Source organism: Alexandromys fortis, unplaced genomic scaffold (assembly GCF_014885135.2).
Source record: "Alexandromys fortis isolate MF-2015 unplaced genomic scaffold, M_Fortis_MF-2015_v1.1 scaffold_65, whole genome shotgun sequence".
NCBI lineage: Eukaryota > Metazoa > Chordata > Mammalia > Rodentia > Cricetidae > Alexandromys > Alexandromys fortis.
The window spans coordinates 7,821,922-7,848,545 of NW_026067986.1; the positions used below are offsets into that span (position 1 = coordinate 7,821,922).

General features: G+C 49.1%; 2 protein-coding genes across 6 annotated transcripts in view; one reads left to right on the plus strand and one right to left on the minus strand.

Moving 5' to 3' along the window:
• The first annotated feature begins 732 nt into the window (after positions 1-732).
• Positions 733-19,767, plus strand: Nemp2 (nuclear envelope integral membrane protein 2). Of its 3 annotated transcripts, XR_007594797.1 has the most exons (10): positions 733-901; positions 7,696-7,808; positions 9,587-9,818; positions 9,908-9,980; positions 10,982-11,075; positions 11,824-11,929; positions 13,680-13,905; positions 17,187-17,363; positions 17,573-18,287; positions 18,700-19,767. XR_007594797.1 is itself a non-coding variant. In XM_050159387.1 (9 exons), the coding sequence occupies exons 1-9, from the start codon at positions 805-807 to the stop codon at positions 17,709-17,711; spliced, it is 1,215 nt and encodes a 404-aa protein (XP_050015344.1). In that variant the 5' UTR covers positions 733-804; the 3' UTR covers positions 17,712-19,767. The 3 variants fall into 3 exon arrangements, 2 of the variants coding, with proteins under 2 accessions (XP_050015344.1, XP_050015342.1); XM_050159387.1 differs by having other exon boundaries at positions 10,982-11,079; positions 11,870-11,929; positions 17,573-19,767; XM_050159385.1 differs by having other exon boundaries at positions 17,573-19,767.
• Positions 19,768-21,016: 1,249 nt separating this feature from the next.
• Mfsd6 (major facilitator superfamily domain containing 6) overlaps positions 21,017-26,624 on the minus strand; it is a 60,096-nt gene continuing 54,488 nt past the window's right edge. For 2 of the 3 annotated variants that reach the window (XM_050159367.1, XM_050159369.1), the window contains exons 6-7: positions 25,323-25,603; positions 21,017-23,054 (exon numbers count right to left, since the gene is read on the minus strand). In XM_050159367.1, the coding sequence (XP_050015324.1) occupies positions 22,851-23,054; positions 25,323-25,603 (485 nt within the window). In that variant the 3' untranslated portion in view covers positions 21,017-22,850. The remainder of the gene's footprint in view (positions 23,055-25,322; positions 25,604-26,624) is intronic. The other variant, XM_050159370.1, reaches the window with a different exon arrangement.

Here is a 26,624-nt window from a genome sequence, read left to right on the forward strand (position 1 = left end):
CACAGGACCTCCTGTGAGTAGGACTTGAGCCAAAACTCCATTAACACCAGACCACCATAAGCCTCTCCGATAACTGGCTGACCTCAATGTTTCTTGGGATCTCCCAGAATCAGCATCAATTCAGAACCAGTATACAATAGACCCCTGAAGGTCTGATGGTTTCCTTTTCCCCAGTGTACAGTAACCCTTCCCCTTTAGGGAAGGACTGGGGCAAGGTGAACTGTAAAACTCAGGTATTTTACCAAGGTCCTTCTTTAAGGGTACTTGGTTGGACCTTTATTCTGGGGTTCTGGGTTTGCAAACCGGCTCCAAATCTGCAAATTGGTTCTCAGACCAAAAGTCCCTATGGCCACAATCCAATGTAGGCTTTTTTTTTCATTTGTTTGAGAATCTTTCCACATATACAGATTAAACAAAAATGCATGGGTTTAGATACAGCAGTTAAGCATCAAAATTTCCAAATTTGTTGTTGTTTTTTTTTTTTTTTTCAGAAAAGGAAGAGAGGGGAGGGAAGGAACGAAAAGAAACTGGCTTTTATTTAAGTGGGGTTTGCTGGTTTTATTTCCCAGAGGCCGCTTGCGAAGATCCTGCCCTTTCTAAGTGGTCTGCCCCATCCTCGTGGAGTCAGGAAGCTGGGAGGCGGGCGAGCGCCCCCTGGTGGTCACCGCAGCGCCACACCGCGGACCGCGGGAGGGCGGGAACCACGGCCGGCCCCGCCCCTGCGGCCCCCCCTTCCCCCCCGCCGTCCGGGCCTCTGCTTTCCCGCGCAGCGGCGGCTGCGCCACTTCCGCTGCTCGGGCCGCGATGACTCCCCGGCCCTGGTGGCTGGTGCTCTGGATGCCTCTCCTGGCCACTCTGCCCGCGGGCGCGGTGCAAGAGGAGGAGGAGGCGGTGATGACAGGTAACCCTGGCTCCGGGCGGGGGGGGGGGGCGCTCCCTTCTGGGCGTCAGGGTCACGCGTGGGCGCGGCCAGTCCCCGCCCCTGTGTGCGAGCATCCGGATGCTTCACGTTTTAATTCCTTCAGGACACACTGCCGAGCACCGGCGCAGCTAGCCCCTTGCCACCCGCTCTTGTCTGAAATCTTATTTTATCCGTCTCCACAAATCTCATGCAACCCCCAAACTAGAGGAGGGTAAAAGCTTCCGAGTGACACCAGGATTCTGTCCCCGATTGGCTGCTGTGACCTGGGTGGTTGGTCACATGCAAAAATACTGCTGATGCCCCAATCCTGAACCCGGCGCCTAGGAAGCAGCTGGGAGCTGCCCGGACTGTTTGAGTTGCGGAAGATCCTGATTTACAAAGTTGTAGCTGCCAACCTCAGCAATTCCCCCACGAACTTAACGTTTGTTTTAACCGCTCATGCACCCTTTAAAAGATTGCTTGTTAGCATTCTTAGTTGCATCAGCCACCCGTGGACTCAAGAGGGGCTGCCAAGTGTGGGACTTTTAACTGGATAAACTTCTCACACCGATAAAGTCAGTAGGGTGTCTGAGACAGAGACAGTGGCTAACGAGTGTTCAGTAAGCGGTTTCTACCCCAGTGGTTCTTGAGATTTTTACCGTAGGCCAGGGTAGCCTCGAGTGTGCAACAGCCCTGCCTCCACCTCCCAAGCCAAGGGTTTTCAGGGCTAGCACACCTGGCTTACAGACTGGGTATTTCCTAGCCGACCGGTTCCCACTTGTGTTAAAGACACACCAGGACTTTCCTGCGTGGGAAGTGTAAGATGCCCACGAGGTGATAAAACCTCAGTCTGCAGCTGAGAAAAATGGCGACTTCGGGCCCGACTCCAGAGAGTCTTTAAATGCGTGTAGGAGGTGACCACTGTCCTAGAGTGTTCAGTGACACCGTGAGAGCCCCTTGGTTGACTGCCGCTACTATCGAGGCTGTGGTTTTACAAGGAACCCCGGGATGAGACCGCGAGGCAGCACGTGCCCCCACCCACAGGAAATGTATTTTTGAAAAAAAGCACCGCAAATGGCCGCCCAAAACTTCAGCTAGTACTAAACCTTACATATACTTTTTCTCATAGATACATACTTGCCTTTAAGTTTAATTACAAATCAAGTAGAGTAAGAGAAAATTAATTGCTACGAATGCAGTTATAATGAAATGCTGTGGGAACAGTTATTTGAACTGACAAATTATTGTTTGGAGGAGATTTCCATTCGGTGTTTTCAGACCCCAGTTGAACACAGAAAACTTCAGCTTCAGCCAGTGAAACTGGTGTCGTGGGACACTGGTGGTCCTGCCTGCCAAAAAGTGGGAGCAGTCCAGAGCGTGGGAGGCTTGCCTCTGATTGTTCCCGAGACCCTCCCCAGCTCTGAGACCCTGCCTTGAGCACATACCCACAGCCATGGCATGATGGACAGCCACTCTGAGGCCAGCCTTCTGTCGCCTTTTTTGAAGAAAAGGCAGACACTTGTCACGGGAGACAGGTAGTTGTCTGAGGAAGAGAAACTCAAGTCAAGCATAACTCTTAGTTTGAAACCAATAGGTCAGGTCTACAGAAACTTCCGTCCTTCAGCTGAGGGGCCAGAAATGGTTCTCCCAGGCTTCCCTCTAACAAGGGGCCATTTCAGATTCACAGCTTGAAGTTCTTGTGTGGCAGGGAAGATGTCTCCTGAAGTGAGGATCAGACCGTGCGTGTGCTGGGATGTTCTGATTTCTGTCCTCTTCTCGTGTCACTGGAGGTCTAGAAACCAAGATTTATATTCAGGTTAAGAGCAACAAATGGTGGTGGCAAACGCCTTTAATCCCAGCACTTGGGAGGCAGAGGCAGGCGGATCTCTGTGAGTTCGAGGCCAGCCTGGTCTACAAGAGCTAGTTCCAGGACAGGAACCAAAGCAACAGAGAAACCCTGTCTCGAAAAACAAACCAAACAAGCAAACAAACAAAAAAACAACAAGCGGGAGTTAGTCCAGAGAGACGTCGTTACTTCTGGAGCTCACACCTTTGAAAAATGTGAGTTTACCAAAAATACCAAGAAGATCCGCACTCCATCTGGGACTATTTGGTTGCATTTGAACTCCCACAAGGACAGTTTGTTGGCTTTTCCTGCTTATCCCCCGTCCCGGAAGACCCGAGTCTAGGTTTAATGCAGAGAATGCAGCGCGCGAAAGTGTCTGCTGTGTTTCTCTCATGATGTCATCAGGGGGTCGTGGTGTCCGTGCGCCAACTGTGGAGGCCTAGGTCCCCGGAGGGATGCTGGTGGATTATTATTATTATTATTTAATATGGGAAGTGGCTTAGCATCTGCTAGGGCTTGAGAAGTGTTTGTGTTTTTCATTTTTGGAAGCATCTATAAGTAGGCTTCAGTACTACCTGCTCCTAACATTTTGACTGAAGGTTTTTGCCATATGTCTGACTAAACTCTTCAAGTTTAAACACACTTGGGCATTAAGGAGGCTAATAAGCAGGAGAGGAGACATTTGCTTTTGACTTAGTAACCAAGCAGGTGACATGAGGCTGCACACACCTTATGTGTGCACCGCAGTGCGCCCTTGCCCCCCCCCCCCGGGACTCGTTCTGACACCCCAATAGGTGAAGGAAACCGCAGAGCTCTGAGTTCCCTGAGTGTCTTTCCTCCCTCACTGCCGTGACGCGTAAATTAGGGCAATGACAGAACAACAATACTATCAATTTACTCAGCAGTCGCCCGAAGCTTATCAATTGCTTATTTCTGGAAATGTAATCTAATTCTTTTTTGAGCATGTTGACCCAAGGTAACGGAGATGGTAGAAAGTGAGGTCACAGAAGCGGCCAAAGAAGGTCACATGAGTCCCACACCCCATTAGCCAAACAGTACAAGCTTCATGGTATTTAAAGTGATGAGGCCTCTGTCTCATTGGTCCACATAAGCCAGGCTTAAGGCCTTTGGGAATGCATTTAATTCCGTCTGCATGTTCCTTAATCTGCTGAAGGCTGAGGAGAAATCCAGAACAAGTTCTAACCAGGAAGTTCCTTATAGCATATGCTGATGTCAGAACCAAGATTCCTGCCACTTCTTGGCCTCCAGTATCTGAGGAGGAGCAGGAAAGCTGGTCCTTAGCCAGAGGCTCTTAGTGTGGCCAGCCTTGTCCTGTAGTGTAGGCTACACTGGTGACTTCACACTTGGCTCCCTGGGCTGCGTGGGCTCTGGAGTGGGTGGCGTGGCACCGGCTGACCACATGTCCGAGGTTTTCAGGAAAGGCCGGGGCCTCTCCCTTGTACTGGCAGTTCCTCGAGGAAGTCGGCTGTTTTCACTGGCCAGGTTACGCTTGCTCGGGTAATCCTCTAATCCTCTCAGATTGCAACACTCGTGCACACGAAAGCCTGAACACTGTGGGATTCAGTAAGTCCATAGAGAGTGAGATAAGACGTCTGTCGTCGGTTGCCAGAAAGTAGCTGAGCGTACTTCTGCCGTGGCTCAGAGAAGGCCTTCTGGAAAAGGTGGCATCAGGGCAAACGTGACAGCTATCGGCAGGCATTAGCCCCGCCAGGGTCTGGGGGAAGAAAGTTGGGGTGCAAGGAGACCTGAGGCCGGACTAAGCAGGTACTTTGAGGAGGGTCGGTGGACTGGTTGAGCTGGAGCCCTCAAGCGAGAGAGAGGTTGAGGAAGAGGAGGCTGTAGAGGTACCTGGGCCTTTCAGAAGGAGGGTAGATGTTTCCATGGTGTTAGCAGAAGTGATTAGAGGCTGTAATGGACCCTGAGGGACGATTTATTTCTAAAAGGCCTGCATGTTTTATTGGAAGAAAGGTTGTGGAGGAATCGTGGGCTTAGTTCTGGAAGTAGGGAGACCAGCCGGAGTAATCTTAAGTACAAATGAAAGATGCTTGCACAACGGAAGCTTTGCGCCCGCATCCATGCTTCGGCGCTATATTTGCACACACCATCTTGCTCTGAAGAGCAGCAGATGGCCAGCCATTTAGAAGACTGTTGACTGAGTTTTCTGTCCTGCCCGGTTCCCACCGTCGTTCAGTCCCAAAGAAATCACGCAGAGGTCTACATTAATTATAAACGGATTGGCCTAGTATCTCAGGCTTCTTATTAACTCATATAACTTCTTTTAGTCCGTAATTCTTATCTGTGTTAGCCACGTGGCTTGGTGCCTTTTTCCAACGAGGCATGTCACATCTTGCGTCCTCTGCATCTGAGTCAAGACTGCAGACTGAAACTTCCCTCTTCCCAGAATTCTCATTGCCCCGCCTGTACTTCCTGCCTGGCTACTGGCCAATCAGCGTTTTATTAAACATAATACAAGTGACAGGATAAAAGACCATTGTCTCACAGAAGAAGACAGTCTTGGGGCCCATTGGAAAGCCTTCATGATGGCAGCCTTTGTTTACAAAATCAGTCCTCACAGGACAAGCTTCTACAGACCACGGATGCAAAGTTTTCTGTGAAGTTAATTCAGCCCACAAATAATGGGGCTCCCTAGGAGAGGAGTTATAGGGCGACCCCTTGGAGGCATCTCTAACAACCCCCTCACACACAAACCCCCATCCCCATAGCATAGAGCATACCTGGAGACAAAATGCCAGACCGTGCATGGGCATTTGTCTAAAGTTCTGGGATGCTAGGGCTGTGAACCTGCCACCCCGTGCCCTTCAGCTTCCCTGCTGGGACTTGCTCTTTTCCAGGGGTAAATGAATCCCTTCTCAAGGATTCATAGCACACAGTTTTCCATCCTAGCTGCCCCGTTTAGCTCCGGGTCCCATCCAGAGACCTCACAGGAGGTAGAGAGCGTGTGACGTGGGAAGGCCGGCCCGAGACCTTCCGTTCGGTCCTCCGGCTCAACTGGCAGGGCTCCCGGGGCGTGCCACTGTGTTCTCACAGCTGCTCGAGCATTCTGTGACCTCCTTTTCTACAGCCGGCATTCCATGTCCCGAGACTGCGCCTTTGGCACGCCGCCCCCGGCCTTGAGCTGTGTGCCTCTCGGCTCTACCCACCGATTCCCCCACCTTGGCCGCCCCACGTGTTCACAGCACAGGTTCTGCTGTCTCCTTTGGGGTCTCACGTCTACGTATACCCTACATCGTTAACTGCTGGTGTCCCCAGAGTCTCCCAAGGGTCCTCTTACTGCTTTGGAACCTGGCTCTTGACCTAGATTCTTAGGTTTTCAGCCCCGGGCTCTGCGGATGATTTCATCTCTGTGCTCAGAGGAGCCATGAGGGGTCCTCACAGTAGAAGGTCCTGGGTCGTCACGTGACCAAGCTGTCGCTTTGGTGCGGCTCTTTTAGGAGGTGGGACTATGCCCGTCCTCGCTCCAGCCCGCCACAAAGGATATTCCAGGTCAAGGCAGGCTCCTATTGCGTTGATTCAACATAATTTTCTAAATGGGTATAATGATCAACTAGCAACGATGGTTGCCTAGCCCTTACCGAACTTTGGTATAAGGGTTTATTCCAGCTTCATTTCCGATTCCCTTAACTATACTTTGCATAGGGCAAAGGGCTTATTTCTCTGGGTAGCCACAAGCATTCCCTACTCCGGTCTCCTATTCCCGAGAGGCACTTCCTGTTCGACAGGCTGTCTTGGACTCCGAAGAACTTGGTTCAAATTTACACACAGCAGTGGTCTCAGAAAGCGAACCCCGTTTTTAATTCTTTTGTAGCGTTTATCACAGGTGCTAGAGGACCTGTCCCCCTCAGATTACATTGCTGAATGCTATATCAGTGTTATTTGTGAACACACTAAGCCTTACACGTCTCTATTCGGCTCCAGCCAAAGATCTTTTTGGCTGTAGAACTCTCTCTCCATCTTCTTTAGACCCGGTGAGAACTGACTGTATGTCAGTCTGTCCAGAACTGATCTCCCCTTCTTCTCAGAGCCCTACCTCTCCATAAGCACGGGGAAGAAGCTCACCATCCAGAAACCTTCACATCTTCCTCTCCTTTATCCACCGACTCTCCAAAGTATGTCGATTTCTCTCCCCAAGAGCTCTTGCTGTCCTTTCTCCTCCTCCTTGGTTCACGCCCTAAGAAATTGGATCCTCTCCTTGCTATGGGACCTAGAGATGATAGCTGCCTCCTGTTGTGGGTGCCTCTGCTTGGTGATTGGTGACTGTCCTGCCCAGAACTGACTAGACGGTTGAGGGGAGCCCTTTTTGATGTCTTCATCCGTTTCCTGCCATATTTGATACTTACCTGAAGTCCTCTGTCCTCTGCGTTCAGGGTGAAGTACGGATTCCTTATGCAGACGTGGCCATTGCTTACCTCCAGCTGAGGTGTCCCGATGGCTCCTGCTTCCTCACCCCTGAGTTGAGCCCCGGTGATTTCGCTTATCTGATGACGCTCATATTGGTGGTCTCTGGGTCCTGATACTGTCTTATCGCTTACAACTTTTTCTCGAGTCTTCTGATCGTATTTCTCTCCTAAGAGGCTTCCCTTAACTCTTGGCATATACTCTTGGACCAAAGACACACTGTTCTCTGCGCATGTATGGTGGTCACGTGTGACCTAAGAGTGCTGACTCTGGCTGTGGCAGCACTGTTCTCCGCACATGTATGATGGTTACGTGTGACCTAACAGTGCTGACTCAGGTTGAGTTTCCTTCAGACAGACCCTTGCTAGACTGGGAAGAATGAAGGTCTCTAATGACCATGAAGAAGAATTTTGGGTCATAGAATACTACAAACTATGACAACCTCCCTTTGAACACTTAAAAAAAAAACCAGTTACTTAGGAAACCCTAAGTTTATTTTTTTATCTTTCAGCTCCAATATGTAAATCTCTGAAGGAAGCAGACTTCATTGAAACATCTACGCCAGACTGTTACTGCTTCAAGCAAGAGCAAATACAGTGGACATACATGTGGTCGACGGTGCAGGTCAGGCCACTTTTACATCATGTCGTAAGAGCGTAAGATTAAAACGCACCACTCTGGGATCTAAAGATATATTTTGTATGACTCCTAGCTGATGTATCAGGATGAAAGCTAACTCGGGGGGGGGGGAAACGGGAAATTGTATTAAAGGGGTGCAGAACTGGGAAGGTTGGGGACCAAGGCTCTGAGGACACAGAGAAAGAGGCAGTAATTAAAAGTGATGAGCTCACTCACGGGGAATGTGATGACTCAGAAAGACTGGCTTGGCCGGGGAAGGAGTGCTGTAGGCCGAGGGATAGTCTGCCCCGTCTCAGGACGTGATGTCAGCTTGTACCCTTCCTAGAGAATAAGATGTTTGAGGCTCATGCAGGTTCTGGTGCCACCATGCCCAGCATCTTGTACATTTTTCCCGGGAGCTTCTGGGACGCAGAAGCTGCAGGAATCCGTCCCTCGCATCCCTGTTCATTCACCCAACTCTTTCACTTTCTCCAAACGGCTTCACAACTCCGACGCCTCCTCCTATCTCATTCTTGGCTGACAGTCCTTCTGCTTCATTAAAAAACGGGGAAAAAAAAATATATCCTCTGAGGGACAGGAAGTGGAGAGATTGTAAGAGCCAGAGGGGCTGAAAACACCAAGGAAACAGCTCTGAGCCAGGCGGGGTCCCAGCACCGAGATGGGAAGCGCGCACCAGCCCCTGTCTCCACCTGAGATGCTCTCCAGCTGACAGCCGTGGACAGGAGGGGTCAGTTTTCTCCAGTGGCGTCCCACTGGCTATACAAAGCACATTGAAGGGCAGGCCCCATGTCCAGCAGTAGATGGGCAACACAAATGACCTCAATGAATTTTTCTAGGGTCTATTATTATTATTATTATTATTATTATTATTATTATTATTATTACAGGTCTTTTGCTTATATATCCTGTTTTCCAATTCTGTGTTTTTATGGGATTTGTATGAAGGTGTGTCTATATGTGTTCCATGGTCTCTTTCTTAGGGTACTTTTTCCTGTTTGTTTTGAGTTTTTTCATTACTTATTTATTTATTTTAGATGGCTGTTTATTTTCTAATCAGAAAAAAAAAAGGGTGTGGGTTTGGATGGGTTGGGAAGATCTGGGAGAAGCTGGTTGAGGAGAAAACATGATCGGAATATATAGGGTGAGGAAAAAATATTTTCAATTAAAAAAATGTAAAAAAAAAGATGGAGGTCGTGTAGGAAAAGAAATGGAAAGAATCAGGAACGGCCGTGTGCTCGCTCTTTTCTCAACACCCACCTGTCGGCTCCTGCGCAGACGCTCTGCTCCCTGCGGTGGAGGAGGTGTGTGGTTCCCACCCTCCTCCACCCAGTGGCACCTCCCTCCCCGCTGCATGGCTCCTACAAAGCCCCCGTCTTTCGCCCTGGCTCTTCTCATTTCTCTGCTTCTCACTATAATAAAAACCCTCTCAAAAGCTAATGTCTGCCGTTCTCCCATCTCCAACCACTTCAGTCACTCAGACTCGCACCCCAAGGTTCCTAGCACCTCCGTGTTGCTAACTTCAGCGTGAACTTAAACTTGTGACCCTTTGCCTCCGAGTCCCAAGTGCTGGGACGACCGCCCCGTGCACAGTCACAGCTGGTAAAACGTCTGCTCCCCGTGGTATCTGTAAACTAACACAGGTGTGTGGCCGCCCAGGACCAGATCTCTGTCCTGAGCACTGGAGCCTTCTTCCCTCAGCCATTCCTGTGTTGAGCGAAGGGGAAGGTTTGATCCGCCTGGACTGACCCGTTCCTGTCTTGTAGGTAACCGTCGCCAGTCGAGACCTGCTCAGATTTGTGTACATCACAGGAAGTCGCAATTGCCAGCATCCGGAAACCATCCTGTCATTTGTCAAATGTGTGATTTATAACTTTTGGGCACCAGAGGAGCTTAAGGGACTGATGATGGTCTTCAGTCCATACGGAGAAACCGTATGCTTCTCCGTGAGGCCCATCGGGAGTATGTCGACCTACATAGTGAGCGTGGACCGAAACAGTAAGTCTGTTGTCATTAGAGTTGACTTTCCTGTTCTTTCCGCGACCGACGCAACATATCTGTGGTGTTTGCGCCTTTTTATTTTCCAGCTTTGGATCTCAGGCTCCTCCTCCTCTTTGTGGCGGGCATCCTCCTCTTAGTTTCTGCAAAGACCTTGAGCCGGTAAGTGCCCATTTTTATACCCATAGTGCTCTGATTCAAAGGCGTATCCGTTGTTTCTGACTCTGTGCTGAGCGTTTGTACAGCACAGCACGTCTGTGGCTCCTCAGGAATTCACAAATGACAGGGCCGAAGGCGGCGTAGAATCTTCGGAGATACGCGCATGGTGCAGAGTGCGCTTGCGTACATTAGTTTACGTCTGTGAACTTGGTGCGACTCTTCCTGTGTTGTTGATTCCAGAACACGCGTGCAGCATCACTTGATTCGTTCTCGTGAATGCCAAGGTTCGTGCTCAGGTTCTTGCTGCTGGGGACCTGCTGCCTTTCCCCGGATATCGGACGGGACGGATACTTGCTCCCTGGATGCACGCTGCCCTGCTATTGGTTTCTTGTAACTTTCCTATAAAAGCCACTCTCTCGCCAGTGTTTACTTCTTAACCTGCCCGGCCTGCTTCGCACCCGTAATCTCCGTCGTTCTCAGCCGTGTTCACTTCTAAGCTTGTCCTGAGGGTGTGGTCTGGGGTGTGCCGTGTGGTCGGCCAGCTTTTCTGACCGGGTGATGGATCTGCAGCGGGAAGAGGAAAGCCTAGATGCTGATGAGCAGGGCTGCCGTCCTGAGTCATCCAGCAGCCCCCACACTCGGAAAAGCCCTTTAGCTTCTTGGTATCTCGGGTTTCTCCTCTGTAAGATTTATCCATGGGTATCTGGGGATTTGTGGGAAGCTCTCAGGCATGTCTTGCTATGTGACAGGTGCACACACTTTTGGATCACCTTCTGAATACGGACGGTAACTCAGACACTTAACGACAGTCTATTGACTGAAACTTTCAAGTACTGATTTCAATTTAAAATGTGTGGAACGTGATTAGAGTTTTTTTTTTTTCTAAATATACCTTACTGACTACTATTGCCACATTGAGTATTATGATTTTTTTTCAGGTTTTTTTACTTTTTTAACTGAAAGTGCGCTTGATGTTGATGTGACCTTTTTCTCTGTCTTGACAGAAGCCCTGTTTTCTATTACTCTTCGGGTACTGTGTTAGGTGTGGTCATGACCCTAGTGTTTGTCCTTCTGATGGCTAAGAGACACATTCCAAAGGTAGGTAGGTATCTTACACGCGAATGAGTAGAACGTGGCATCCGAGCTTTTACAGATACCGAAAAGTGAATAAAAGTTAACTCCCATTGTGCCACACCCTAGTTCAGGTGTGCTCCTCTGCTGTGTACGCGGACCGTAAAGTCTGTCTGTTTCTGAAAAGACGGTTTGTGTTTATTAGTGAGATATAGGATTATATCGTTTGGTGATATTTTTGTACCCTATTATGAACTGTATCTTGCGAGTATGACCCTGAGTCTCTGGGGCATTACGTAATAGTGGTGCTACATCTATTTTTTTCTTGTTGTTTCTCCTCTACACATTATTTTATAAAAATAATGCCCCAAAGAATAAATTAATAGTAGTTCATGATCGCAATTCTGTGGCGACTTTGATTAAAGCTCCAAATGCCAGCATTTTATACTTTTCAGTAGTGTTCTCAGACTTTAACACACATGCTAGCCAGCTGCGGGGGTGGGGGAGGGGCTTGTTAAAATGTAGCTTCTGCTCCAGCAGTGGGGCCCAAGTCTGCATGCCCTTAAGCTCTTACGTGAGAGGAACCATGCCCTGGACAGTGAGACTCAGAAAGATTAGAGAAGTCCTCACTTTGACTTGACCTAGACATTTCTAGAACAGAGAATTGGTTTGCTTCTATTTTTGTGAGAGTGAATGAACCATATATATATATGTATGTATGTATGTATGTATGTATGTATGTATATACCGTGTCGCTGTTTCCTTCCACACACAGTATAGCACGTTTGGGGCGCTAATGATTGCTTGTTGGTTTGCTTCAGTTTACGTCGGGTGCCAGCTGACGGAAGACCTGAAGAGGCTGAACAGACTGTACGTATTAGGTAGGTAACGGCACAGAAGGACCGTCTGTCGTCCGCTAGCTAGGGAAGCGCCAGCGGAGGACATCCACACGCCTCCATCCATTTCCGTTTCCGTAGGATTTAAGGAGAGGAGCAATTAAAAATAACACTTTATCGTATTGTCATAGTTGGTGTGTTAGTTCATTTGTATCCCATTTTGAACTCTTTTCCTCTATAACCTTAGTTTTTTATACAATTCATGGGATGAGGGAAAACGCTCCAGAACCGTGGCCGAGCTCAGCCACATCCAGGCTCTGGTGTGAACACTGCACGAGAGGCCTTCTCGTCACCTCCCAGCTCACTCTCTCTCTCTCTCTCTCTCTCTCTCTCTCTCACTCCCTCCCTCCCTCCCTCCCAATGAAAGCTCGGCTTTTCAGAAACAGAAAGCAGGATTCCCATTTAATCCCCTTGTTTTGTGGTACAAAACTCTTCGATTTTGTTAGGAAATAATGGGGATTGGAGCCCCAATAATATCAGGTTTCACGTACGAAGACAATGGTGCTAAAGCAAAAGCGATTCATTCTTAAACACTTTATTTTTAGCCTCCTTTCCTATTAAATTATTTATAATTTACTCCTAACATGAAATATTCCTCTAAGTTCTTTACTCTGTGTTTCGAAAAAGCAAGAGCGTTTTCTATATGACCAATATTAATTGCTGTTGTTAGCGCTAGGGATTGTACCCGGGTGGCATGTATACTCACCATCTGTGTACCACTGAGTTATAACCTTAGCCTCACTAGTAAATGCTAAAGTTTCATAACTGCATAGAATCACCTATTGCCCAGGTCATATTAAGATTTGAGTTGCCCTTGCAGCCTGGATGTTTGGCCTGGACATGGCGCTGAACCCGTTAGGCCCAATAACTCTCTCCATCCATCATGGCTCCCTTCATCACAGGGGTGTGCTGGAGAAGCCACGCCAGGCATCCTGTGCAAGGTCCAGTCTCTGGATGTTTGTGGCGCCCATTTTGGGGCATCATTTAGCCCGTTTATTTCTCCTCCGCATCTACTGCAAATAAGAAACGGATCTCAAGGTTTGCTGAGAAACAAAGTGAGCGCTTGTGGCAGGACTCATTAGACGTGGCGTGCTCGTCCCATCAGGTGTCACCCCGCTGGCAACGATGGACTGGGTGTGGCTAGCCAAGGGTGGCTGCCGGATCTGTAAAATGACGTTCTCCTTTAGTGCGGAGAGAAATGAGAAATAAGGGTTATAGCAATGTGTGAAATCCACTGGCTCACTTTCGACCATAGCAACCACGAACCATTTGTCCACTTAGGACACTGGGCTTAAAAAAGATATGACTATATGTTATCTTATTTGTCAGTATGTATCTTAAGTGATTACAAGTCGGCGTGTCGGGCTGGAACACCCACTCAGTGGTCTGGAGGGCTTGCTGCTCTCCCAGAGGCCTTGGGTTTGTTCCCAGCACTGGATTGGTTAGCTTACAACTGTCATCATCCACTTCCTGGCCTTGTGGGTACCACATGCAGGCGGATGCAGCCAGACCGATAATCGTAAAACATCGTTAGAGTCAGCCTGTGAGCTCACATACAAGGATTGATGAGCATTCCAGCCCGACAGGCCTTCATTAGGAAAAGGAAATTTATTTTTTCTTATTTTTTCAAATTAAGGTTCTCTGATAGATGTTATTTTTCAGTCAAGGCTCTGCCAGATTTCCACATCAGTTCTCAAGTTCACGTTTCAATTCTCGCCCTTCTCTGTGTCTCCAGGCTATTTCCTGGTTGTTGGGCTCTGTAGCTTTGGGGCCTGCTACTGGCACGGGCCTCTCACCAGCGAGTGGAGCAGAGGCCTTCTGATGTGGACACTGCGGTTCCTCTCCCTGGTCCTGCTCTACATGGGGGCAGCCGTGCCTCAGTTTGCCTACGCCATCATGGTCCTCCTCCTGTTCTCCCGGAACCTGCGCTATCCACTGAGAGCGCTCAGCTATCTGTGGTGGTAGGTATCTTCTCTATTGCTACCAACTCTGACATTTCGAGTTCTGTGTTTTATTTATGGTTTTGAGAGATACTTTGGGTTACATTGTATGGGTAATTGTGTTTAGTCTGGAGGTTTCGCTCTGAAACCACAGGAGGAAAAAGAGCTCTAAGCATTTGCTGCTATCTCCATTGAGTTCTGACATGAGGTACTCAGTAGTTAGAGCCTCACTAAAATCAGCAAAATGGCGTGGGCCCTGCCTGAAATTTCTGCCTTTATCACCCATTTCTTTTCATTAGAACCAAGATTGCTGTAGTGATATTAATTGTGCCATGGGATCAGAGTTAGGAGAAAATGTATCATAAATGATCGGAAGGAGTTACTCAGTTCATTTTGTTAAAGGCTGGCTTTGTTTTAGGTTTTATGTTTAAGGCTTAGGCTTTGTGAAAATACAGACAGAAAGATACAGCAACTTCCGCTGACACAATGCTATTATGTGTTTCCATAGTCTGTACATCTGTGCCCGGCACACAGGTCGAGACCTCCCTGCTTGTGAAAGTGAGGTGTGGGTGTGCAGATATGGGCATGCATTTATATATCTTCTGCCTTAAAAGACGTGTGTGTGTGTGTGTGTGTGTGTGTGTGTGTGTGTGCCATGTTCGTAAGTACCTCGAATGGCCAGAAGAGGGCGCCAGATCCTGTGGTGCTGGAGTAGCAGGCAGTGGTGAGCCACCTGATGTGAGCGCTGGCAACCACACCACAGTCCTCTGGAAGAGCAGTTGGCATTCTTACCACTGAGCTGCGTCTCCAGCCCCCACACTCAAGTATCCTATAGGTATAAAAACAAAGCTTGCTCAGGGACTGACATGGTGTTAACCTGTGAACGACTTCATTTGGTTGACTCTTAATGACCCAGAGTGAAGCCTGGACAGATGTGAAGGGTTTTCCTGACGGAGAGAGCCCTACCTAGCGCCATCATCAGGCGACGGTGCTGTCGGCGCAGTGAGTGAGGTGTGCTCTGGCCAGATGCAGCCACAGGCTGCACTGAGGGCTCTAGTCTGGTTCTTCATATGGGGGCTGGTAAGGGGACAACCTGTATGCATTTCCGTTAGTTCTCTCCTTGCCTGCCTGCACAGAATGTGTACATCCAAGCACTCGGGTCCAGGCAGGGGCGAGGCAGTGGGTGGCCAAGAGCACTGTGGGAAACTCTGCAGCCCCGCCGCAAAGGCAGTAGTTAAAGTAGTTACAGGCAGGAGGAGCTGATGGTTGCCGTGTGCAGAGGTGATGTAACCCACACAGTACAGATGTTGGCAGTTAATCTGATGAAAAATAGAAAACACACCTGGGAGATGAGAATGATACATGCGACAGTGAGCAGTTGTTGGCTGGTGGGACAGACCCATCTGCTGTCTGGCATAGAGGGTTGGTGATCAGGGCGGCTCCTGCAGGAGTAGACAGTCTTTGACACAGCTGTGGTCCATGCAGACACGTAGGAGAGTGAGGTGAAGGCTGGTAAATGGGTTAATGGATGTCTAGAACACGGTTGTGAGGAAGGAGACTCCATGGCAACGGGTGGTGGATGGACCTGGTGGCCATGTGTGTGGCAGTGTGTCCACTGCAGCGCAAGCATCAGTGACAGCCCAGGGTGCCCAGACAGGGGGGATGGCAGGCTGAGAGGTCGCAGTACCAGTGGGAGGTCGAGAGACCAGGGGCTTCTATCCTTGCTCTGCTCTGGGATCATCAGAGGTCCCTCTACCAGGAGGAGGCTGGCCGCTGCGGAGCCTCCCGGCCACCATCTTTGCCAGGCTGTGGCCCAAGGCATCCTGGGTAGAGCTCCTTTCTCCTTCCCTTAGGCACCCAGCTGTCTTACCAGTAGCAAGTGTGCTCTCATCATTAGCTGGGTGGCTCCATTATTCATCCCTGGATCTTTCTGTAACAACCCATGCATACCGTTACAGTGGCTACTTTAAATTTTGCTAAAGAATAGTTCTGTGGGGGCTGGAGAGATGGCTCAGAGGTTAAGAGCACTGACTGCTCATCCAGAGGTCCTGAGTTCAATTCCCAGCACCCACATGGTGGCTCACAACCGTCTGTAATGAGATCTGGTGGCCTCTCCTGACCAGCAAGCATACACACAGACAGAACACTGTATACATAATAAATAAATAAATCTAAACAAACAAACAAAGAATAGTTCTATGAAAACCCAGGGACTAAAGCAGGAACTTAGAAATTAAATAAACCAGAGAAAGAATGTCTTGACGTCCGCATCAGACTTGCTGGCTTGTAAAAGCTGCTAATGTATTATATATATGTTAGTGATATATATGTACTAGCTATTCTTTTGATTGGCTGCTGAGCGGTTTGTACAGATGTCCCATTTCACCTGCACAGTAGCTCATGAGACCGTGACAGGACTGGGAAGGGGTTGGCCAGTTCAGGCCGTGAGTGCACCCTCAAGCTGGGTTGTGCCCTGGTTTTCTGGGCCCGAGTCTGGGTTTTCCTGCAGGAAGCCCAGCCAGGTACTCAGAAGAGGAGAAAGAAGCAGTGTCCCTGGTTCCTCAATCCAGCTCATCAGCCGTTAACAAACCTTCAAACGGAAGGTTTGTTTTTAACCCTTGGACGGAAAGGTAGATCTGAAGCCACCGCAGACATTTTTAAGGCCCACCAACAAACGTTAAATTTGAAACTGTATCACGAATATGTCCTTACTGGCATCTCGAATCCCTAAGTACAGATGGCTGTATTATTGTGATATTTGTTACTTTTCTGACTGGGAAAGGAAATCTAGTCTCTGGCTTCTTAGTGCACACGTAGCCAAAGACGAACTGATAATAAATTCTTTTCTGCTCTGTGCGTTGGCGGCTCCACCACTAGGTGGCGCAATAGCCCACAGGCCCAGCTTCCTGTAGCCAGCGGTGGATGTCCCCGCTGATATCCATAAAAGGACATACCAAACGCTTGTTTCTGTTTGTGCCAGAGAAAATCAGCCGGCAAAGAGCACGGAAGCCAGACTTCTTGTCTAGTTGTATGATTAGGAGTCACTAAAAAAAAAAAGTTATACTCAACATCTCAATCAGAAATTGATTCTCAGAAGCCTTAGGAAATTGCTATGATGGTCAGAGAAGACAGCAGCCCCCTGTTCCTGTCCTGCTCCGGCTCCTCAGTCACAGGGCGGTGGGACACATGGGGTGCTGTACCAGGAGTTCAGAGGTGATATTGTTGATGTCTAAGATGTGTGTTTTTACATCACAAGGATTGGATTGGACGGGACTATGACAACCCGATGTTGTGTGTTTTAGGAGAATGAGGCCATGGTTCATAAGAGAACCGCCGGTCGTGAAGTTTCTCACCGAGGACGAGTATAGGGAGCAGGCTGAGGCTGAAACAGCCAGCGCCCTGGAGGAGCTGCGCCGCGCCTGCTGCCGGCCCGACTTCCCTTCCTGGCTGGCTGTCTCCAGGCTCCAGGCTCCTAAAAAGTGAGTCCTGCTCTGGCCGCGGCTGTGGTGGAGCCTCAGAAACCCGCACACATCCCCCCCTTCCCCTGCACGGCTGTCTCTGCCCCTGGTGGAAATGCCTTCCTCAGCCGACACAGTCAGGTCCCATTGAAGGGGACAAGCGGTGAGGTGCAGTTGTCTTTCAGATAAACCTCTGTGACCGACCACCTTCCCTGTTTAAAATTCCACAGGTTTGCAGACTTCATTCTCGGAGCGAGCCACTTGTCCCCCGAGGAAGTCATCACACACGAGAGGCAGTACGGCCTCGGGGGCGCCTTCTTGGAAGAGCAGCTCTTTAGCCTTCGCGCTGACAGTCAACCTGCAAGCTGACTTCAGTGTGGACGAGGGATCGGGTGAAGGGCAAAGATCCTTGTACAGTGGGCGGTGGGAAAAGCGTGCACCGCTGAAGAAAACAAGCCATGCGAGTGAGGAAAAACACGCGTGCGGAGAACGCCTCCGGCAGCCCACTTACTGCGCCGTAGGTGGCATAAGGACTCTAAGAATCATGGCCATTTGCCCCAAATGAAGACGACTTTCGTTAGAACAGCGGGACCTTTCCTTTAGGACCGTAAGCAAGGTCAGATACCATCCCAGCACCGGGCTCTAGCTCCTCTCTTGATGCCGTGAAGCTGGCTCTAAAGGCTGCCTCGTTCTCTCTCCATTTCTTGATAGCAGTGTTTTCTAAGGTGCACTCTGCATGGTACTGGTTAGGGCTGATAACAGCTTCCCGCGCCAGCATGGTGGACCCTGTCCCACCTAGCAGGTTCCTTCATCTTCAGTGCAGCGAAGACGTCGTGGGTCTGAACCGCAGACATCGTGCACCAGGGCCGCAGACTGACTGACCAGAAACCATTTTCCATGAGATGAATAATTGTTAGAACATGCTTGGAGGTTCGGGTTCGAGAGGTATGTCCTCAGCAGCCTTGGCCGCGCGCCAACCCTGGTGCACCCTGAGACTCGGGTGGACGACCATCTTCAGACGGAGGGTCGGGGCTGTGTCCTCAGCAGCCTTGGTCTCACTGTGTTGGTGCCTCCATTTTTGTCTGTGTTGCTTTTTTTTAAAAAAAAGAAAAATAATGACCAATTAGCTATTTAATAACTAACGGAAAAAAAATTTCTTAGGATTATATTTAATGTTTTCACAAGATTACATATGCAGACAGATTATCATTACTTTTTGTACTTTTATATATTAAATGTGAAAGCAGGTAGCCATGTGTGACATTGAGATTTATTTTTTATATGTTTTATATGAATGCTTTTATATGTTTGCGATGGTTTCTCACAAAACAGATTTTGATACTCTTTTTTTTTTTAGAGAGAGAAAATGTTTGTTTCTTGATTCATGATAAACTCCAGCATGCAATGAGCCACTAACTGCTTCTACCCCAGAGAAAGGAGCAGAAACAGGTCTAAGGGTTGACAATGGCAAGCATTCTGTGAAGGAGCCGCTGGCCTGATTCTCAGAGGATCAAATGCAGGCTCGTTTTAGTTGTCTGTGTTTTGTACTGCAATGATAAAAACATGGGAAGCCGTCCTGTATAAAGAAAGACGCGGTGAGGAGGACATAAGACGTGGTCACTGTCATTTCTTGAGAGCTGCGAACTTCATGGAACTTTCTAGATTGACTCTCAAATGATTTTTTTGAAGCAGTCGTCAGTGGTCCTGGATCTGCTTTCTACAGGCACATTTAACATGAGGAGTCTTGTTCCTCTCCTTAGAAACGTTACTCAGGGCAGTCTGCGCCATTACAGACTTTAAAAAGCCAAAGAATGCGGTGTGGGAGAGGTGCTCAGTGGACTCCCTGCCTTGCAGAGGACCTGGGTTCCGTCTCCGTCACCCACATGGCGCGACAGTTCCGGGTGATCTGATACCGTCTGACTCCGCAGGCAACGGGCATGCATGTGTCGCACATACATGCACGCAGGCAGAACATTCAGGCATAAAATAAAGCTTTATTTATACAAAACTGTCAAATGACGTGCCTCCGTTCATCTTGGCACCTGACCGTCTTGCTGGTATAGACAAGCGTTTACCTCGTTTTCCTTTTCTGGACCTTCACTTATCGGTGCTATACTGTAACGTGTCGGGCATGTCAGTGTTCTGCATGGCCGTGTTCACCCCTCACTGAGCGGTCTGTCTAATATCGACTGTGTTTGTGTGTGATTGACACGGCGGCATCCACTGCTGCGCCCGCCCACGCCGCCCTCCTGAGCCACGGGAGACCCCACTGTGAGGAAGCAGCTCCAAAGGAGGCGAGCCCCTGCAGCCACAGTAAACACAGTGGCAGTCTTTGGGGTGCTGTTTCCGCACTTAGTTTTGGAAGGAATCATGGATCTGTCAGATTGTTCTGTGAGAGGTCAAACAATTAAAGCATTTCTGGTAACACGCTTGTTGGCTTATGCCATTGGCCTGTGTTTTTTCTCACTCGGTGCACCAAAGGCCGAAGGATTTCTGGATGGATAGTCACAGTTTTCCTTTCCTGTAATCGTCTCTCACAGAGTAACTCGGGTCCAAGAGGCCTTGCAGAAGTGGGAGAAGTGGAGGCCACGAAACTTCCCATAGGTGATGTCTTCCCGTTGGCTGTATGCCATCTAGAACGGCAGTTTGCACTACAGGAAGAGGTTTAAAATTAGAATCCAGTTCTTCAGAGACACTAGCCACACGCCAAGGGTAAGGGTACTCGTCCTGGTACCGCAAAACCAGAGAATTCTACAGTCTTCTGGAAGTTCCGTTAGGCAAGGCCGTTGCTTGGGATGCTGAGTTTGAATGTGTTAGGGAATGTCTCCAAGTCCAGAATAGAAACAAGCACACATGGGTTTCAGGCACACACGACTCAGGGCTGGGCTGTGTATGGCTTGTATTGATGCAAGGAACAAGTGGCCTCCCCTCCCACGAGGATGGAAAGGTTGTCCCGCCCCCACGAGGATGGGAAGATTGTCCCCTCCCATGAGGATGGAAAGGTTGTCCCCTCCCACGAGGATGGGAAGATGGCTCCTCCCACGAGGATGGAAAGGTTGTCCCGCCCCCACGAGGATGGGAAGATTGTCCCCTCCCATGAGGATGGAAAGGTTGTCCCCTCCCACGAGGATGGGAAGATGGCTCCTCCCACGAGGATGGGCAGGCTGCTGTCACTAAGGAATGGAGCCCAAGTCCTGGCTCTGGCTGTGGTCCCACAACAGGCTCTGCTAGCCTCAGAATCTCCTATTTTGAATGAGAGTGGTGCTGTGTACTATGAATGATTAGCTCAGCACAGGGAACACTAACCATGGGTGAGCTTCTGTTTCTGCAGGTGCTCCGCTTACCAGATCCAGATACGCTGGGGGTGATCGCTTCAGACGTGGTCCCAGGAACAGCTGCAAACAACCGGTCCTGGCCACCACAGCAGGGTTCCTAGGACAGCAAGGTCACACTGTCCACGGCTCTGACTTGGTGGGTGTGCTGTATTTTGGAGAGTACTATTACTCTGCTTACGGCTTTATAAATAACAGCAAGCCAGTCAGGGTCCACACAGAACCCGGCTAACACTGTTCCTGCAGGCTAGGGGAACAGGACAAGTTGTTAGAGCCGTGATTACCAGCCTGGGCTTTGACACTCCTGTTTCCCGGGCTCCCCAGAAGGGCTATAGAACTCTCAAATCAGGTTTACTTTGAATTCACTTTAATGTCTTTAAGTGGTGTATGGCACTTTTAGGACAGGAAGAAAAAAGTGACAAAGTCCACAAACTCGTGAAGGTGTCAGCTCAGAAGGCTGGAAATTCCTGCATCGCTGGATCAACGCTCGCAGTAAACATTGTGTATCAAAGGCATGGTGAGTTTGGGGTCATTCATCACAGAGCAGAGGATTTACACTCGTTTGGTCACATGTTTTTCATTTAGGAAATATTTAAAAATGGTATTTACTTTTTATTTCAACACGTCCACGGGGCATCTCCAAAAACGGCAGGGCTTTTCAGAGAAATGGATCAGAACTGTAAACCCAAGATACAAGGTTCTGGCTTCCCTACAGTGGGTTACAAATCCACACGCTCTACATTCAAAGGTGGGGCTCAGCCTGGCCCCCACTTGGCTTCTGCGATTTACTCGAGCACAATAAATCCGTCCAATTTTAAAGGTCACTTAAAACGAGTCATGGTGATTGACAGGTACAGTACCGTTCAAGTGCAAAAATAACCACCTGCTTAGCGCTTCCCATCACTGTGAGCTGTGTCACCTAGGCGCAGAATGGCTCCCCCTAGATGTGGGGGCAGGCAGAGCCATCATGGGGAAGCCGTCACTGTCTGCTCAGGGTCAGAGGTTAAGGCGACCTTTCTCTCCTGTTCACCCTCAATGCCCTCCGCTCAGCCACAGCCACAACCCCCTTCCACCGGCCTCCCAGACAGCCTCTCTCCTTGCAAGCCCGATGTCTGGCGGTGAAGGGTAAAGCTGTCACCCACACCTAAAGGTTCCAGTGTACGACTACGGTTTGGAGGAGAAGAACAAACTTTAGATCTATTGTTTCTGAAGTCAAGAGATAAGTCTTTCTGGTTCCCACAATTCCCCTTCCTGGCCTCCTGTTTAGTACTTCACAAAACAGACCTAGTCCAGGATTTTTGAACACAATGCCCTTCCCCCAGGCACTTAAATCTTATCCTTCTCTTTGTAGATAGTAAGCTTTAGCTTAAGGGATCCTTAGGAACCCAGTGAGGACGCCAAGGCGCTGTGAGACAGCAACAGGCTGTCCTAGTAGCAGCTGCGCTGGAAAACCCTCGTCCACCAAGTCTTGGGGCAATGACTTGGACGGATTCTCTGCCATATCCTCTCAGTTTTGCTCATTCTCCCAGCCCACTGAGACAAAGGCCTTTTAAAGCTCGACTCTAAGCAGTCGTAACAGCTCTGCTGCTCGGAGACCTCCCTTCCCTACACACCATATGCATATAAAAATATATTTGCTAGAGATGTGCAAAGTTCAGCAAAACTTTGAACTTTTCTAAACAACAACAACAACAGAAAAAAAGCGTATGTTCTACTGACTTCCATCTGGTTCCCTTTTAAATAGGTCTTCTAATTTTTAAAACGCTTTTCTTCGAGACAAGTAAATTCATAGATACATTCTTCATCTCTCTTTGCACCGAGACCCCAATATTTAGAATAAATAATCAGAAGAGAGAGTTGATGTCATGCGTCACCCGGAGACCTGTTCATTCTCCTCACTTGGTGTGAGTTCTGCTTCCCACCCTCAGACCCTGGCAGAGGCGTTAGCTCAGACCTAACCCACCAAGAGCAGGGAGTCCTCACCCACCACTGCTTTGAGTCTCTACAGGACCGTAGCTCGTGTGTGCGTGGTTCCACAGTAATGAGTTTAGCTACTTAGAAGCATGTGCGGCGCGGTGCTTCCCTCGGGGAGGCATGTCCAGGGTGAGGGTCTCGCCCTCTGGGTCCTGACTGAGGTGTCTGGTGCCATGCAGGGTGGATGATGATCAGGTGCCCTTCAGTGTTCTCCTGCAGCGGGCTGAGCCAGCTGCTCCCCACATTCCTCTACATGGGGGGCAGCGCTGGGGTGAACGGGGCTGGGCTGCGGTTGAGATGCTGCTGTGTCAGGGAATGGCTGGTTTCTGGGTGGGTCAGAGCGAGTCTCACGGGGGACGTGCTGGGCTCCACCAGTTGCGGAAATTTCCCGATTCTCACTGGTCCCCTGGAAGGAAAAAGCAGAGGTGCCATCGTGGACGAGAAAGAATACATCCAACCCATTATACACATTTTCAAGTAAGAAACAATAAATGTACAGCCATCTCTCATAAAGCCCCACTTCCGGAACCAAGGCAGGAATGAAGGGTCAGGATAGACGTCTTACCTTTCGTTTCCTTTCCTAGGTACAACTGCCAGAGCCGCATGAAAAACACAAACACCGTAAGCAGACAAGCCTATGGCTAAAGGGACGTCATTCTCGGTGCTCTCGTCACCGCCAGGCAAACAACTTACACTCATAAAGATTTACTGAGTACCCAGCTCTGGGGCAAGTCACGGGGCCAGGGCCAAAGGATGCCCGAATGGCGGTCATTGGGAAGACCGCAGTCCTCCAGGGCCGGGGGCAGGGGGGTGGGGGATGACACCATCTAGAGGTGAGCATCAGAGGGCCCTCAGCCTCAAGACAGAGGGCAAAGAATGCCATGATGTGGAACCCTGACGTACATGCGGGATGTCCAAATAAACACAGAAAGCTAAGGAAGACAGAGCAGGCTTGTGAAGACGCTCCATGAGGCCAACGGGGAGGGAACTGAGCCACACACGCACAAGTACGGTCACGTAAGATGCCACCAGCGAGGGGCCAAGTCGGGGGGCATAGCTTTTAGACATCGGCACGTGCCACCTCCATTTCCTATGGTTGAATTAAAATGTTTTCTTTCATTTCATTTATGAAGGAAATATAATTTCTTCATAACAACGCTATGCCATAGCTGTTAGCTCTTATCCATTTAAACTCTTATTTTAATTAACATTAATCGAATTTCATGGGGAGGGCGCAAGCTTTCGTGCTGCAAAGGCGCTGGGCGTCTGTGAAAATGAAGGTGAGTTCACCAGTACTGAAGCATCACCTCTCAGGAGCAGGGCACCGGTTCCCTGTCTCACCTTCCCGCTCTGAGGTCTGGAACCTCCGGGTGTCCCTCCGTCTCTCACGCCCAGACTGGGCTCCACAAGTGAGTTAGGAGGATTTTGCCCACAGTGGCATGTTTGTGGCTCCCAGCAAATTGTCAGTTTCAGTAAAACTGGGCAGTGACTTTACAGTCAGTTTATAAAGCCAAGATTAATTAGGGTGGTTGACAAGTTTGCCTTTTTTCGTATGAAGATGTGTGTGTGCGTGTATGTGTTTTTTAAGTTGGTACATGGGTACCTGCACATGACTGCAGGCGTCCGTGGAGGTCTTAAGATTCCTTGGAGCTGTGAGCCACCTGTCAGGGACGCTGGGAACCAAGGGCGGGTCATTTGCAAGGACAGTGGCCTTGGCCCAGCCATCTCTCTAGTCAACTGCAGTTTGTGAGATTTTTTTTTTTTTTTTAAGAAATTACTGTCTGTCTTCCCTCTTATTTTTTTTTTCTTTCTGGGTTATTTGTTAAAGATCACATTGAGCTGTTCGTTTGTTTTAAAGTGTGTGCAGGTGTGCCGGGGACCGACTTATGGGGGCTGGTTTGCTCCTCCCTCTACGCGGGTTCCTGAGATCATCAGGTGTGGGGAGCATTCACCCACGGAGCCATCCCGTTTGCCCTCCTCCTCTGGGTCCTTTAAGCTACTGTAAACAGAGCTGACATTGCTTATCAAGAAAAGAGAAAGATTAAATATAGCATGGGGGAGGGGTAGGTAGAGCTACCGCCCTGCCCTGACCAAACTATCCACAGAGCCTTGTTCTCTCTCCAGAGTCAGGAAGTAGCTTCGTCCATATAACTGATGATTTTATCAGAACCATCTGACTTTTCTCGGGAGCGACTGCTCTTTACGGACAGAAAGACTCTGCTTTTTACCTCTAGCGAGGCCTCTCAAAACTACACTTCACTTAGGCGGGTAGCAGACAGAGCCATACTAGACAGATTTAGGGGGTTAATTTAGCGTTAATATAGCAGAGTAATGATGCCCCTGGAAGTCTGAAATTATAGATATTTAAGCTCCTCCAAACGTTAAGAGCTGTATATTCTGGTTACAACTTGTGTTTCCTACTGTTGGAACATAAGAGAAGTATGCAAGGCTGGAATAGATTTACATTCGTTTTTTAGAATCACCAATTCATTTGGGAAGCCTCTCTGAGCTCCATAAAGAAAGTTCTCTTTCTGGTGGGACCTGGTGAGCTTCTGTGACAGTCACCCCAGACGACTTTAGAGCCCTCTGTCTGCGGGTCTGTTTTGCACCCGGCTTTTTGTGCGTTCTGAGGACTAAGGAGGGAGCGACGGTATACAAGGCCAGCAGAGGCTACCTGTAAAGGCTGGATCTCCGACGCCCGGCTGTCTCTTGTCAGTTGGATCATCTCCTTAACCTGGTAGAGTGCGTACACAAAGGTCACCCAGGGAGAGGAGCTGACCCCCCAGGCTGGTTTGTTTACGTCCTCCTGTTCTTCCTGGTGCTTGGTTTTCTTGGGCGGAAGTCTGGGCTCGAGGCGAGGTATGACATCTTCGGTCTGTTGCTGGACCAGGTCGATGGTTGCTATGGGAACGGGACTAGAGGGAACAGGAATCCTTTCTGCCAACATTGTCTTGTCTAGAGAGAAAAGCAAATGTTAAGATTATTTTCAGCCTTTTCTACATGTTTATAACAAAGAAAATGATCCTGGTGTTTGTTGTGTGGCGCTCTGCTCGTGGCCCGAGGCTGAGAACAACCCCCACCAGCCTTGCTCCTGAGAAGCTCAGTGAGACTCAAAAGAGCCTTGTTTTCTCTTTCCAGAAGGAGAATAGCCCCGAGGCCAGGGCTGTGGGAAGGATGGAGGCCCCAAGACGCCTAGCTCTGTGCTGGGTTACGGTGCGATCAAGAACATGTACATTCTCTTGTGACCTTATCGTCAAAAGCTCTGCATGACACGTTCAGTCATCTCCGTCTGATGTCACTTTCCTCCCTTCAATTTAATTTAATTTTTTAAAACCAGGCCTGGAAAGATGGTTCAGATGTTAAAGGCTAAGCTCACAACTAAGATGTTCAAAGAATTGATATTTTTAAAAAATGTATTTATTTTGTGTGTGTGGTATTTGTAGGCACAGGAGTGCCGTGGAACCGTGAAGGCCGGAGAGGCCACTTGAAGGAGTCAGGTTCTCTGCTTCCACTCTGTGGGTCCCTGGGCTTGAACTCGGGTTTCCAGGCTTGGCAGCAGGTTCCTTTGCCAGCCCCTCCTTCCTTTCTGTATGACGATTTCAAGAAAGGCCATGCCTTTCAGGAGAGGCAGCAACAGACATATTTTTAATGAAGGTAAAGACATCGAGATTAGTAAGAGCACCCCTAACCCTAGCAGGGTTAAAATATATAAAAAATAAAAATTTTAACGCTCGTAAGAATTCGGGGGAGGGTTAAAACTCACGCTTTCACAGCACCTTGTGGTGTTACGTAAAACAAAACCCAGAAGCTGGGCGGTGGTGGCACACGCCTTTAATCCCAGTACTAGGGAGGCAGAAGCTGGCGGATCTCTGTAAGTTCGAGGTCAACCTGGTCTAAAGAGCTAGCTAGTTCCAGGACAGGCTCCAAAGCTACAGAGAAACCCTGTCTCAAAAAAAAAAAAAAAAAAAAAAAAAAA